The sequence below is a fragment of the Arachis ipaensis genome, chromosome B9 (genome assembly GCF_059453495.1).
Source record: "Arachis ipaensis isolate K30076 ecotype BB chromosome B9, ASM5945349v1, whole genome shotgun sequence".
NCBI classification, from domain to species: domain Eukaryota; kingdom Viridiplantae; phylum Streptophyta; class Magnoliopsida; order Fabales; family Fabaceae; genus Arachis; species Arachis ipaensis.
In genome coordinates this window covers 156,116,205-156,130,827 of record NC_142444.1, presented here as the reverse complement: position 1 = coordinate 156,130,827, position 14,623 = coordinate 156,116,205, and the positions used below count along the sequence as shown (strand labels likewise).

General features: G+C 35.7%; 1 protein-coding gene across 1 annotated transcript; it reads right to left on the bottom strand.

Moving 5' to 3' along the window:
* Positions 1-10,631: 10,631 nt before the first annotated feature.
* On the bottom strand, positions 10,632-14,623 carry LOC107618832 (cationic amino acid transporter 7, chloroplastic). Its single transcript, XM_088498507.1, has 4 exons — positions 13,520-14,623; positions 13,083-13,434; positions 12,779-12,998; positions 10,632-11,656 (listed from the first exon to the last, which is right to left on the bottom strand). Exons 1-4 carry the CDS (start codon positions 14,146-14,148, stop codon positions 11,082-11,084), a joined length of 1,776 nt encoding a protein of 591 aa, XP_088354633.1. The 5' UTR covers positions 14,149-14,623; the 3' UTR covers positions 10,632-11,081.

The following is a 14,623-nucleotide window of genomic DNA, read 5'->3' as shown; positions in this document are numbered from 1 at the left end:
CACTGGTGAAGGAATACCAATGAGATTCAAAGAAAACGGAGAAGCGAATCCTAAATTTGTTGTATGGAAAAGGCAAGACTCTTTACTAAAATAATGGCTATTGCCATCTATGACCAAATCGTTCACAACCAGAATGGTAGGGTGCATATATACATTTGAGGTATGGAAGAGATTATATGATCATTTTACTTCTCAAATCAAGGTAAAAATCATACAATTAAAGAACAAACTTAGCTGCATCAAGATTGGGAATTCGGTGAATGAGTATGTTCTTGCCCTAAAAGGAACCATAGATGCACTGGCGTCAGTTGGAGAACCAATGAGAGAAAGTGATCATATGAATGCAATATTGAATGGTCTAACAGAGGAATACAGGCCTCTAATCACTACGGTAGTTGCAAGGCCAGGTGGCATCACAGTTGGTGAACTTGAGGCATTGCTCTTGTCACATGAGAGTATGTTGGAAAGATTCAGAAAACCAAAGGTGTTTATTCAAGCTAACATGGCACAAGGCTTTAGAAGAGGCTACAGAGGAGGTGACTTTCGAAATCGGGGAGGAAGATCAGGCAGAGGAGGAAGGTTCTCATACAATGATTGCAACAAATTTTCAGGACAATTTCAAAACAATGAAGAATTTCACAATGACAGATTCATAGGTGATCAGTTTCAGAACAATGGAAGATCTGATGAAAGAAACTACAACAATCAATATAATGGAGGCTATCAAAATGTCTACCCAAGATCTAGTTACTATAATAATGTAGCAAGGACAGCCACTCAAAAATTTTGTGCAAAGAAACCATGGCAACAATTCAAGTTACATGCAAAATGGTGAAGCTAGTAATAGAAGGGCAGTAAACAATGAAAGACCTGTGTGTCAAGTTTGTGACAAGGTTGGCCATATAGCCAAGAATTGCTGGTACAGGTATGAGAGAAGCAACAATTTTGGGTCTGAATTCAGTTCACAGGCAGAGGTGCAACATTCTCAAGACTTACAAGGCCAACAAGCAGCTCAATCCTCCCAGGCACCCCAAGCACTGCTTGCGACACCTGCAACCATCCATGACTCAAATTGGTACCTGGACTCGGGAGCAACGCACCATATGATTCTAAATCAGCAGAATCTAATGGAAGGAGAGGCGTATGAAGGCTCGGATCAAGTGGTTGTTGGAAACAGCTCAGGTTTGCATGTAAATATTGTTGGAAAATCTAGTTTTAAATCTGGTTTGAGCAATAGAAAGTTTATCCTACAAAAGTTACTCCATGTGCCTGATATCACCAAAAACCTGCTAAGTGTCTATGAATTTTGTTGTGATAATGCAGTATTCTTTGAGTTCCATTCTAATAAGTGCTGTGTGAAATCACAGGAAACCAGTGAAGTGGTTATACATGGACAAGTTGAAAAAGGGATGTACAAATTTCTTGATTTCAACCCCTCAATAAATCCAGCTGCATATGCTACAACACTGTGCAACAAAGACAAGTTTTTGCTTTGGCATAACAGACTGGGTCACCCAGTAAATAATGTAGTGTCCACAATTCTAAAGTCTTGTAATGTTCAATTTAATTTCAATAAATTTGTGTGTGAGGCCTGTAGTATAGGAAAATCTCACCAATTACCTTTTTCTGTGTCAAACTCTATGTACATTGAACCATTGCAGTTGGTGTCTTCTGACAGTTGGAGTTCTGCCCCCATTCCTAACAGTAATGAAAACTATTACTTTGTTCTATTCATTGATGTCTTCTCCAAATTTACTTGGTTGTACTTAATCAGAGCAAGGTCTCAGCTCAAATCGGTTTTTAACTCGTTCCAATAAATGGTTGAATTGCAACTGAGTACTAAATTGAAAATACTTCAAACTGACAATACTGCTGAATATGCTAGTTTATCTAAGGATTTGAAGGCTTGTGGGATCATACACAGATTCTTCTATCCTCACATTCACCAACAGAATGAAAATGCAGAAAGGAAAAACAGACATGTTGTGGAGAAAGGCCTAGCAATGCTAGCTGGAGCTGGTATGTCAACAAACTATTGGGGAAAGGCATTTTCTGCAGCTGTCCATCTGATAAATCAATTGCCTACACCCACCCTTGACAATCATTCACCTTTGGAAAAGCTATTTGGCAGAAAACCAGATTATGATAGCCTCAGAGTATTTGGCTGCCTTTGTTTCCCACACCTAAGGCCATACAACAAGCACAAGTTAGATTTTTGCTCATCCCCTGTTGTGTTCATTGGCTATAGCTCATTTCACAAAGGATACAAATGCCTCACAAGCAATGGCAAAGTGATCATAACCAGAAATGTGATATTCGATGAAGAAAGGTTTTCATTCAAAGAAGGAAAGTTCCTGGATAGCTCACTTAACCAAGAACTCGCTGGAAGTGTCATCACTACTATACCAATCATACCTCTCTTACCAAGCCCTCTAACCCAAAGACAACCCCATATGCCCCACCAAAATCAACATCACATTACACCAACCCCATCTCAACCACACACAGCACATCGTCAAACCCAATCACCACCTATTCTCTCCACACCCACAGTCCATTCCAGCATTCCAATCCCAGTATCCAACTCTGATCTAGAGACTGTTCTTCTAGCTCTACCAAATGAAGTGCCAAGCTATGCAAACACCACCAAAAATCACCCAATGATGACCAGGAGTAAACACGAAATTTTTAAGATAAGAGCCATGCAAGCTACAATTGAGCCAAGGAATGTCAAAGAGGCACTAGTTCATCCTGAGTGAAAGCAGACTATGGATGCTGAGTATGAAGCACTAATGAGGAATCTGGTGCCGTTACCACCAGGAAAAGAAGCAATTGGAAGCAAATGGGTGTTTAGAGTGAAATACAATACTAACAGCTCATTACAAAAACACAAGGCAAGATTAGTGGCACAAGAATTCTCCCAAAAGCCTGGCTCAGACTACATTGAAACCTATAGTTCAGTGGTGAAACCAACTGCAATAAGAGTAATTCTAACAGCAGCATTTACAATGAATTGGAGCATTCGCCAACTTGATGTCAACAATGCATTTATGCATGGTGACTTAAGTGAAGATGTGTACATGAAATAGCCACAGTGGTGTGAACTCAACAATAACAATCTGGTGTGTAAGCTTACAAAGGCGCTGTATGGATTAAAGCAAGCACCCAGCGCCTGGTATCAAAAACTCTCCACGGACCTAAACCATTTGGGGTTTACTGCCACAACATCAGACATCTCAGTGTTTACAAAATTCTCAGGTGCATGTAGGACCTTCATTTTGGTATATGTTGATGATATTATCATCACAGGGAGCTCTAACACAGAAATTGACCAAGTGATTCAACAGCTGAATAGCAGATTTGTACTTAAGGATCTGGGAAATTTACACTATTTCCTGGGAATTCAAGTCTCTAAGATTGATGATGGTCTGCTCCTCACACAAGAAAAATATGTAAAAGACTTACTCGTTAAAGCAGGAATGGTTGGGTGTAAACTGTGCCAAACTCCTCTTCCTTCCTCCACGAAATTCTCAGCTCTTGGAGGCCCCAGCTTTGATAACCCCCAACTATATAGGTCAGTAGTAGATAGCTTACAATACTTTACCATCACAAGGCCTGAGTTAGCATATGCAGTTACCAAAGTGTCACAGTTTCTTCAAAATTCTTTGATTGAGCACTAGAAAATAGTCAAAAGGATCTTGAGGTATGTACATGGCACTAGCAACTATGGCCTGCAGCTACACAGAAGTTGCTCCATGAAGATCACTGCCTACAGTGACTCAGATTGGGCGGTGATCCATATGACAGAAAGTCCACAGGAGGTTTTTGTGTCTTCCTAGGAAAGAACCTCATATCATGGAGTGCCAAAAAGCAATCAGTGGTGGCAAGATTCAGCATTGAGGCTGAATACAGAGCAATAGCAGACTTGGTGGCTGAGCTGATCTAGATTAAGAATTTGATGGTTGAACTGAGGTTTAACAACACAACTCCTCTCCCGATCTACTGTGACAACTCAAGTGCTGTTCTACTAGCTGCAAATCTGATTCTACACTATAAATCCAAGTATTTTGAAACTGACTTACATTTTATGCAGGATTATGTCACAAAGAAGGTAGTGGCAATTAGCCACATTCCAAGGTCAATACGAATAGCTGATGTTATAACAAAGGCTCTTCTAGCTGCCACATTTCTAAATTTTCGTGACTTGCTAAATGTAAGCAGAAGACCTAGCAAGGACATAAAAATAGAAGATTTGCAGCACAAGAGGCAGGAAGCAAAAGCAGACTGCAGCAAAGCAAGTTCAGGAGTTTTAAAACAAACAGAACCATTTGAAAGTAGGGAGAATGATAGAGTATTCAGTAACTCTGTAAGTAGACAGTTAGAAGGTGGTTAGACCTCAACCAGAATAGTGTGCCAGTTGAGACAAACTTCCCTATAAATAGTGGACTTTGTAACTATTTCCGTTAAGCTAGTTTCAATTCAATGCTCACAGTTTTTAACAAAACAACCAGCTTACTTTCCCTTTTCTCTTTCTCTCTCTCTTGTTCACTGAGTTCTGTGTCAAGTTTTTGAGATTCCTCCATCTTCTTCATTTCAACTTAGATTCTGATACCTTTCATTGACTATGTAAATTATATATAACGTTTAAAAATAGCGTATCTTTTGTATCAAAATTAAACTAAAAAAATATACGTAATTATTTTTTAATATTTTTCAATGAGATTTTCTCTTTTATAATATTCTTAACGAGTATTTTTTATCAGTTATATCTTTTATTAAAAAGTATCATTTTCTTTCTCCGCTCACTATCCCTCCCTTTCTACAAGTCTCAATAATTTAATTATGCAGCTCTGATAAGGAGCCAATCATTGCATATTATGAAAATGGCGGTTAAACAAAGTTCTGCTGTATCTTTCAAAATGTTTGTATTGATTGATCTAATATTGCACTTTATAGTTTATATCACTCTTCATAAACATTGACACACTCTGCTTACTCCATTCAATAAAACAAAGCAAAAGAAATCAAACCTAAAATCATCATAAAAGAAAATTATATACGGGTGTACCTAAGTGAACCTTTATTGACATTCTTCAATTGAAAATTAAGTTTAACCAATGAATAAGATATTTTGTGCAAATACCAATTTACATATATGGCAACATCATTACATAATTTCATGCCAACCTGACAAATAGAAACAAAGGAAAGATACAACTATAAGCAATATATAATTATATATACACAAAAATCCAAAGAAAATGTGTGGTGTGTTTGTGTGGACCTCACATCAATCTGTAAAGTTGAGCAGACAAAAAAACCAACCAACCCATTCTCTATAAATAATCTTTAGTAGAATTCTCATATAGTCAATACTCAATACGCAAGTTGGTTTGAATTCAATTAAGAAAGTCTTATCAATTTGATCAACCATATCTTAACTAAACCGAAACCTGAAGAAAACAAAGAAACAAAAATGAGATTGGAAAACTTTTAAGGATACTAATATATTGGTGTTTAAGTAATTTTTAACTGTTTATTTTAATTATAAAATATATATAATATATATAATTAAAATTAATAGTTAAAATTTAATAAAATATCAGTGTAACAGTATATTTAAAAGTTTTTCAATGAAATATTTCAATCCATCATTATCACCGCGTAAGTGAAATTAGTCTCAAAAAATCTTTCATTCTTTAAATTAATTTTTAAAAGATTTTTTAATTAAATTTGTTCTTAAAAAAATTTTTAGCCTTTTTGCCAATTTTTGTTATTAACGACATCAAAATTTACTGACGTGACACATTAAAATTTAGGTAAACAGTTTAATTAAGTTCATTTTTTGAAAAAATAGATTAAATAATAAATAATTATATTAAAAGTAACTTATAAATAAGTTATTTTGTGTTTGAGTTTTTTGTTTTAAAAGTGCATATTTTAAAAGAAATGTGATAAAAAAAATTATTATGAGAGAATTCATTTTTTTTAACTTCTCTATAAGTTCCTAAATAATTTTTTAGAAAGCTGCAATTTGGTTGAAAATTGTCCCAAACATTAATAGTTGAGTAAAGTATCGTTTTTGTCCCCAACGTTTGGGGTAAGTCTTATTTGTATCCCTAACGTTTAAATCGTCCTATTTATATCCTTAACGTTTATAAAAGTGATTCAATGTTATCCTACTATCAATTATACTAACAAATCATATTATATTTTTCAATTATTCTCGCTTGGATGTATTCATTTTTCAATTAGGTCTCACTTAGATGTGTTCGATTTTAATATTATACCCACTATTTGTGTTTAGATTCAATTATGTCCCTAGAAAAGTGAATTATGTAAATGTTGTAGGAATTAGTTTCAACTTTTAATGAGCTATTTTTCGGAGTGGATCATCGATTCAATCCCAGACATTTGTATTCTAACTTCAAGAAGAGATTTTTAAAACTCAAACTAAAGCGCTCATGATATGTAATTGACGGTAGGATAACAATGAATCACTTTTACAAACGTTAGGGATACAAATAGGACGATTTAAACGTTAGGGACACAAATAGGATTTACCCCAAACGTTGAGGACAAAAACGATACTTTACTCTTAGTTTAATACTACTACTTTTCATAAGTTAAAAGATCAAAAAATTAATTTTAAAACTTTCTAAACGGACCCCAAGTGATACCATAACAAACACTTAGCAGCTTTAATTGATTGTTAACATGATAAGTTTATGAAATTAGATCAAATCAAATCTAAATTGAGAGATTTTAGTGCTTCAAGTTCTTCCCTGAACTAGGTTTTAATTTGACCTAATTTCATAAATTTATCATGCTAATAGTCAATTAAAACTTTTATGTATGTGTTATAGTATCACTTAACGTGTCAAATTAATAAAATTTGACACTGTCAACAAAAAAAATAATAGAAAGACTAAGACAATTAATTTAAAATCTTTAAATGACGAATTTAGTTAAAAAAAATTTCGAAAACTAATTTAAAAAATAAATAATCTTGATTTTTAAGAACAAATTTAACCATTTACCATAAAAAGATATCTCTCTCTTTCAAGTTTCAACCTAAATATCTTTTTCCTTTTTTATTTTGTGTCGTATATATATATGATTTTTTTTAGTTTTGATGCGATGTAAAATATTTTACTGACAAAAGATACTTATTTTTGCTAAACTACTTTATATATACTGTGTATCAAATGAACTCATATATATATATGCCTTCCTTTTTATGATAAAAAGACAGATAAAGCTTGCAAGTTGCAATGAGAATGAAATATCATACATCTCCTCATCGCTCTCAATCAGAGATGACTTCATTTCAATTTGGTTTCTTGATAAGATCCTTGGAGACGGTCCCTACAACATGACACCTTTGTCTACACGTGATGCATGAGACAAAAAGACAAAAGAAAAGAAGGGAAAGGAAATGAAGTAATGGAATAACAATTAGATAGCTAAGGGAATATATCACTGAATATATATATATATATATATATATATATATATATATATATATATATATATATATATATATATATAAGCATATGAAGAGTGAAAGACAAAACTCGGAAAAATATAGGAATGGAACCTATCGAATTTCCCCCCATGATATCCAATCACATCATCACTAAGAAAATATTGAAAATGGCACCTTAAGTTAACCATAACATCAAGTGGAAAAGCATCAAAATGGACAATGGACTGTACAAGGAAATTCTCATATATATATACAATCCCATTTCTTTTAGCTATTATTATAATTGATGAGTACGTTATTCTTTATTAGGAAATAAAGAATATATTGTTTGTTTGTATCAATCACATGTAACTTTTTTATATTATAGATTTGGAAGATATTCACATTATAATAAACTTAACTTTTAGTAGTATAAAATTTGTTTTATCTACAAAACTGAAATATAAGATACTCTTTTGAAAAAATAAAAAATTGCTAACAAGGATTTTTATTGAAGACAAAAAGTTTAAAATTTTCAATATTTTTGTAATACATTTAGTAAATAAAAACTTCAAAAATTTCTACTATAGATAAATTTAAAAAGGCAATATTCTTTAAAAAAATGATACTACTTCAACTGACCATATTCCTTTTAATAAACGTATCTTAATATAGAATATTTTGTCTCACTGATTAATTAATAGAAAATTGCAAGGGGTTACTGACTTTCGGCATTGAACTTCTCAACTATGTTCCTTTGCTTTTGACCTTAGCTAGTAGTAGTGGAAAACCAATAGCAGTGGGACTTGTGAATCCATGTCCATGGACTGTTCTTGATTCCATGAACACTGTTTAATAATTATCAAAATATTGAGATGAGCACCAAAGCATAACTCAACTTTATATGTATGTGGTAATTAAATCACAACTCTTATCCCCATCCACTATGTACTATAGTACTATGTCACAACCTATAAATAAGTAAGGATGCTGACTCAAATATAAAAAGGTTTCAAGTTAAAAAGCTACCACTCCAGGTTAATACTCTCTTTTAAATTTGAAAAGAAAAAGAATAACCAAACAAAATATGATAAAATATTATTTTGGTCTTTAATGTTTTGGTTCCTAAACGTTTTATTTCGATTTTAAAAAAGCTTTAAGTGAGTTCAATGTTATTCCATAGTTAAATTTAACACAAACAATTTGTATATTGAAAAGCCAATAACATTCGATTTCAATACGTAAATAAAATCAATTCACCAATGATTACTAGTATAAGTTTTTTCTTTAATTTTAAAACGTTGACGATTGATTATTAGTATTTGAAACTTTGTACAAATGAAAATTGAAGAGAAGTGTTACCAGAAAGTTTTTGTTATATTTTTCCAACACATGAAAAAAAGACATGACTTAACTAATAACATTATTGATGTCCACGACATTGAACCTGTTTAAAATCTTTTAAGACAAAAATATAACATTTAAAATATTAGAGATTAAATTAGAATTTAACCCAAATATTAAAAACTAAAATAATAATTTACCCAAAATAATAAGTGTGTTTAAGTAGTAGTCCTCACATGAACTCAAAAGTCTCTTCCAATAACTCGCAAGAAGAATGGAATATTGATGTGGATCTTTCAATTGTTTACGTAATAATAATACAATTACTTTCATCTATTCTTTTAACGCAGAGTTTAATTAATATCCTCGATTGGAATCTTTCCCTTTTGTCTGTTTTTCCATTGTTGAAATTACAGTGTGATGGATAACAGACAAGAATGAATAGCTTCAAAAATGAAAAGATGCCACCGGCCAACTTAGATGAATGGGGCCATAGAAAGAGAAATGAACTATGTGGAGATGGAGAAGGCAAAAGCAATTAAAAAGAACAAAATATATGAAAAATAGTTAGCACATTTGATAAAAAAAATAAAATGATATCGTATCATACAAAGTATGCTTAGATTGGAATAAAAAAACTAGTGCCAAATGAATGAAAACTTTAATGTACCAGAAAAAAGAAAAAATAAAGAAGAAAATAGGCAAGGCAACTAAGGAGAAAACAAATGGTGGCAGCAGACAAGAGGGTTCAATTAGGATACAAAAGAAAAACATGGTGCCAACATATTGGCCCATAAATTTTTGTCCCTATGCTTACTTTGTCAATTAGAGACCACTATCATCCAACTAGCAAAGTTAGATAAGGCGTGAGAATGATGATTTGGTAGATTTCTAATTACACTTTTTTGGTTCTGAATCACTATTTTTTTATTCAATTGGCATATTAATTTACTACTGTGACACTTAATATTTAAGGTGGTAGCAAGGCTAGCATGGAAAGGAGCAATGTCTTGTCAATAATGACAAATTCATATTTATAAATTACTCCATAGACGGTAATTGATTATGCGTGTGGAATAATTGGACCTATGAATTAGTGGATCATTTTGGAGTTTTGGTGAATGAAATAAGCAGTGCCAATAGCTCATCTAGTTAATGATATCATGCACCTCTAATGAACTTCCTTTTCTTGCTGATTTTACTCATTCTGAAAAGGGTCATGTATCATTAGTGATGAAGAAAGACCAATTAATAAATTTGGATGTTATTATATATTATTTTGGTTCAGTGACTAAAGTATTTATAAAGTGTCTACCTAATAGTTAGTTGGCATTAAGTATTTTCAAGTTCAACCGGTAATTCACCTGAACTATTTTTATAAAGTAAAAAAGGAGTGACAGAATGAAAGTAGCAGGCTCAAATAGACATGTCGAATTAACGAAACTAAAAGTTCATTGAGCTGTAAATCTGACAAGGAAGTTGGATTTATGAATGCTTGCCAAATCGTACATGATGTGACCACACAAAAGAGGATGAACGAGACTTCACACACTTCACAATCATCCTTTATCGATTTACATCATGTTAATCCTCACTTTTAATTAAATTTTCAAGGTTTATGCTAAGTTTTAATAAATCCACTCCAAATCTCCAATACCAATAATTAGAGAACAGCATTGCATAATCCCTCTTTTCAGAATGACATCACGCACACTTAATGTGTCACACTAATTAACTTTTTCCACCCCTGAAAATATACCCATTAGCCTTTAGGCTTTAGCCAAAGCATGATAGTGGTCCTCCCCTCAACATTCCAATGGCCATAATTTAGATGCCATTTACATCCCAAATTACATTATCACCAAAATGACATAAAAAAGCTTAAAGGGTCAATCTAGCACCACAACCTTACAAAAGTGAGGAAAGATAAAAAAGACAACAAGACATCACCTAACTTGATTCATTGAGCACTGTCCTTTTCACCTTCATTTTGTGTTTTTCAACTTAGAGCTGTTAATCAAAGGATTGGAAATCCATCCATACTCATAAATCATAAGCTAGAGAATTTACAACAGGTAATGGTAAGGAATGGATCTGAAAGCCGCCAATTTCACTATACAATTCGCCACTTCTACAAAAAGTTGCACCCTATTCTAATATTCCCCTCTATTCTAGTATTACTTGATTAATAAATAATTGCACACAATTCTTACCAGTTACTACTAGCCAAGCTGCCCCACCCATTTCTCCTATTGTAATCGATATAGATCTAGACTTTGAAAGTGAGATCCTGAAATTCCATGGGTTCCACATGAGGATGATCATAAGTGATCTTTTGAAGAAGGGATCCATGGGCCTGAGCATCAAAGCTGGCATGGACACTGTAAAAAACATAGAAAAGTACAGCAAGAGCAGAAAAGAAGGCGAAGCGAAGATAGGATGGGCCATCAAGAGAACCAAGCAAGAAAACGTTGAGGAAGATTGAGAAGGATGGAATCCATGGCATGAGTGGGACACCCCAGAATTCTGGCTTCCTTGCTTGAGGGACCATGCACTGAAACACTTGCAGAATTCCAACGGCAATCACAGCGCACCCACTTAGCAACCCTGCTTTGGCATTCCCTGTTGGTACGAACTTCCATATAAGAGTGAAGATTATACTTGTCATGGAAAATGAGCAGAGGAAGGACATTGTAGGCCATGGATTCGTTGTTCCAATTGCCACGTATCGCCTGTAGATTACTGCGTTTGCCACCATGTAGAACACAAACAGTGTGCCTATGGAAACCAGGTTCAGCAGCACGTCTAGCTCTGTGAAAACTGCTATTGCCGCTGTGAATATCCCTGAAGAATATAACATAATATGCGAATTAATTAATATAATGCGTATAATTGCAGTTTAGATAAGTCAAAATGCACTACTAGAAAGGCATATAAAATTATGGAAATCCATGATTAACTTTAAACTAGCTAGAGGGGTAAGGCTAATGATCGGTCAATGATTCCAATCAAGAACAATATAATACTGGGTTCAATAGTGGACATGGAATCAATGGAGACCACTAATTATTATCATCCATTGGGAAAATGCATTATTGTTCTTTTCTCACGAGTTGAAATTCATTGTCCACATCCATGTACAGGATTGCAACAGTTGTCATAATCGTTCAATCCCTATCCGGTCAATATACTGTTACCAAAATACATGATGATGATTTCATGGCGTGGGGACCATGCTCTATAACTCTACGACTACGAGGTATAGCAAAGCATGGCAGTGCTATAGGTATTACAGCCCCCTTGCCTTGCCTTTACAGTATGGCAAAACCCAAAAGTAACGCCACTTTGAACCAACTATCCCATATCTCTCTTTATTCTCACAATTTATATTATTAATGCACCTCTCTCTTGTACTTGTTTTCACTCGCATTTTCTTGGTAGCGTTATTTCCACACTACCACTCCTTCATTAGCATCTGATTGTATTAATTAAACATCAAATCATGCTTAACTTAAACCACATTATAATATTATACACTATGTGAAAAGAATGCTCTAACTCTAACCAACCATCCATCAGAAAGGGACCAACCAAATATCCTGAATTGAATTATATGGCACCCAAAGATACAAGATAAAAACCCCAACATCGTTTGTTTAAACAAAATGACGTCCCATTCACATGAACATGATATTGATCTTATCACAAGCACAAGGCAACAAAATCATAACCACGCAAATCCCAGACCCAATTTCATGATAGTGGGTCCAACACAATCTCCACTCTCCCTCATCAACTCACATCCTCAAATGGGATCCACATCCATTCACGCACGCCACACAGACACGTTGATTAAATAAAATGAATCACAACATTATCATGATGATATGAAATTACGGCTTATTTAGTAGTAATAGATAGATAGTAGTATTAACTATTAAGGGAAGGTAAAGAAAGAATACTGACCAAGAAAAGCGGAGGCGTTGACAGGGGTGTTAGTTTTAGGGTGGACCCTGGCGAACCAAGTGGGGACCACGCCAGACCGTCCGATGACGCACATGTAACGGGCCTGACCAAGCATTGCAACTAACAGCGACGTCAAGATCCCGAAGCTGGCCCCCACTCCTATCACCCGCGACACCCATTTCCCACTGAACGCCGCCGAAAACGGCGCTTCCGCATCGATCTGCGTGCACCATCATCACTCACCCTCCGTACCATTTCCAAAAAATATTATTAAATAAATAAAATAAATGATATTATTAACTACCAAGTCGTATGGGAGAAGTTTGGACATGGATGCTGCCATGAGGCAATAGAGAACAGTGACAATAGCCACCGACCCTGACACACCGATCGGTATGTCCTTCACTGGTTCCTTCACTTCTTCAGCCATCGTCGATACGGCGTCGTATCCAATGTAACTCATGTAAACCGCTGAAGCCCCCACGAACACACCCGAAGCACCGTGCGGAAAGAATCCTGACGGATACTTCTCCGGCTCACTCGGCTCCGTGAAATTCTTCCAGCTTCCTCTCCAAAATCCCATCACTATCACGAACGCTATGAACACAATGTGTAACGCCGTCAATATTATATTCACCACTGAGCTCTCCCTGGTACTGTCATTTTCTCATAGTAATAATGTTAGAATACTGAATGAGGTGTGAATATGAATGAATGAAGGAATGAAGGAATTGAAGGAACCTGTAGCAGATGACGAGGGTCATGAGGAGAACGACGGCGACAGCCACCAGGTCTATCTGGTTGAAGCCTTTAGGGAGATACGGCACCGTCAGCCTCCACTTGCTGGAGGAGATGCCAATTGCGGTGCCGAGGTAAGACGTGAAACCTCTCGCGACGGCCGCATTCGACATCACGTAGTCCATCACGAGGTTCGCTCCAGTCAGGAACGCCGCGAATTCACCGAAGGTCACGCGGAGGTAGCTGAAGGCGCCGCCGGCCACTGGCATGTCGACGGCGAACTCTGTGTAGCAGAAGGCGGAGAGAAGAGCGCAGAGGCCTGCAATTGCGTAGGAGAGGACAACGGCGGGACCAGCGTAGAGGTGAGCGGCGCGTCCGGTGGTGACGAAGACGCCGGCGCCGACCATGCCGCCGACGCCGAGGGCGACGAGGTCGTACCAGCGGAGAGTGCGGCGCATGTGGGAGCCGGATCGGGCGCGGAGGCGGGTCATCTCGTCGTAGGAGGTGGAGACTGAGACGGCACGGGTTGCAAGGCGAGAAGGAGTGTGAGAGAGCGCGTGTAGATACGCGCTAAAACTGGAGAAGGAAGAAGACGCAGAAGCAGAAGTGGCATCGCCGCTTCCGCTGGCCATTGCGATTTGTTCGTTACTGTTTCTCTGCCAATTAAGAAAAAGAAAAAAAGAAAGATAGAGAGATAGTTAGTGTCTTAGTGACTTATTATTATTTGTAATGGGTGCGGTGAGAGAGGCGAGAGGGGATTTTATAAGCTGCAAAACTTTGCTTAGTAGTGGACTCAACTATTGCCCCATCCATCATCCATCATTATTCTTAATATTACCACATTATTCTAACAAAATATTTTGTAGGAATATCTACTCTGATAACATTTACATTTTTAAATTAACAACAGTTGACCATCATTAGGCAAAGTAATTAATTTGTACTTTGAAGAATTTAAAAAATGGAAAGTTGTTTGGAATCAAATAATGTGAGTGAGTTATACTTCATGCTAACTAGTTTATTACACAAATTAAAACAACAATTATATCTGGATCATAATATAATAATATCACAATTTGAACTCAAATTCTATCACACTCCTCCTCC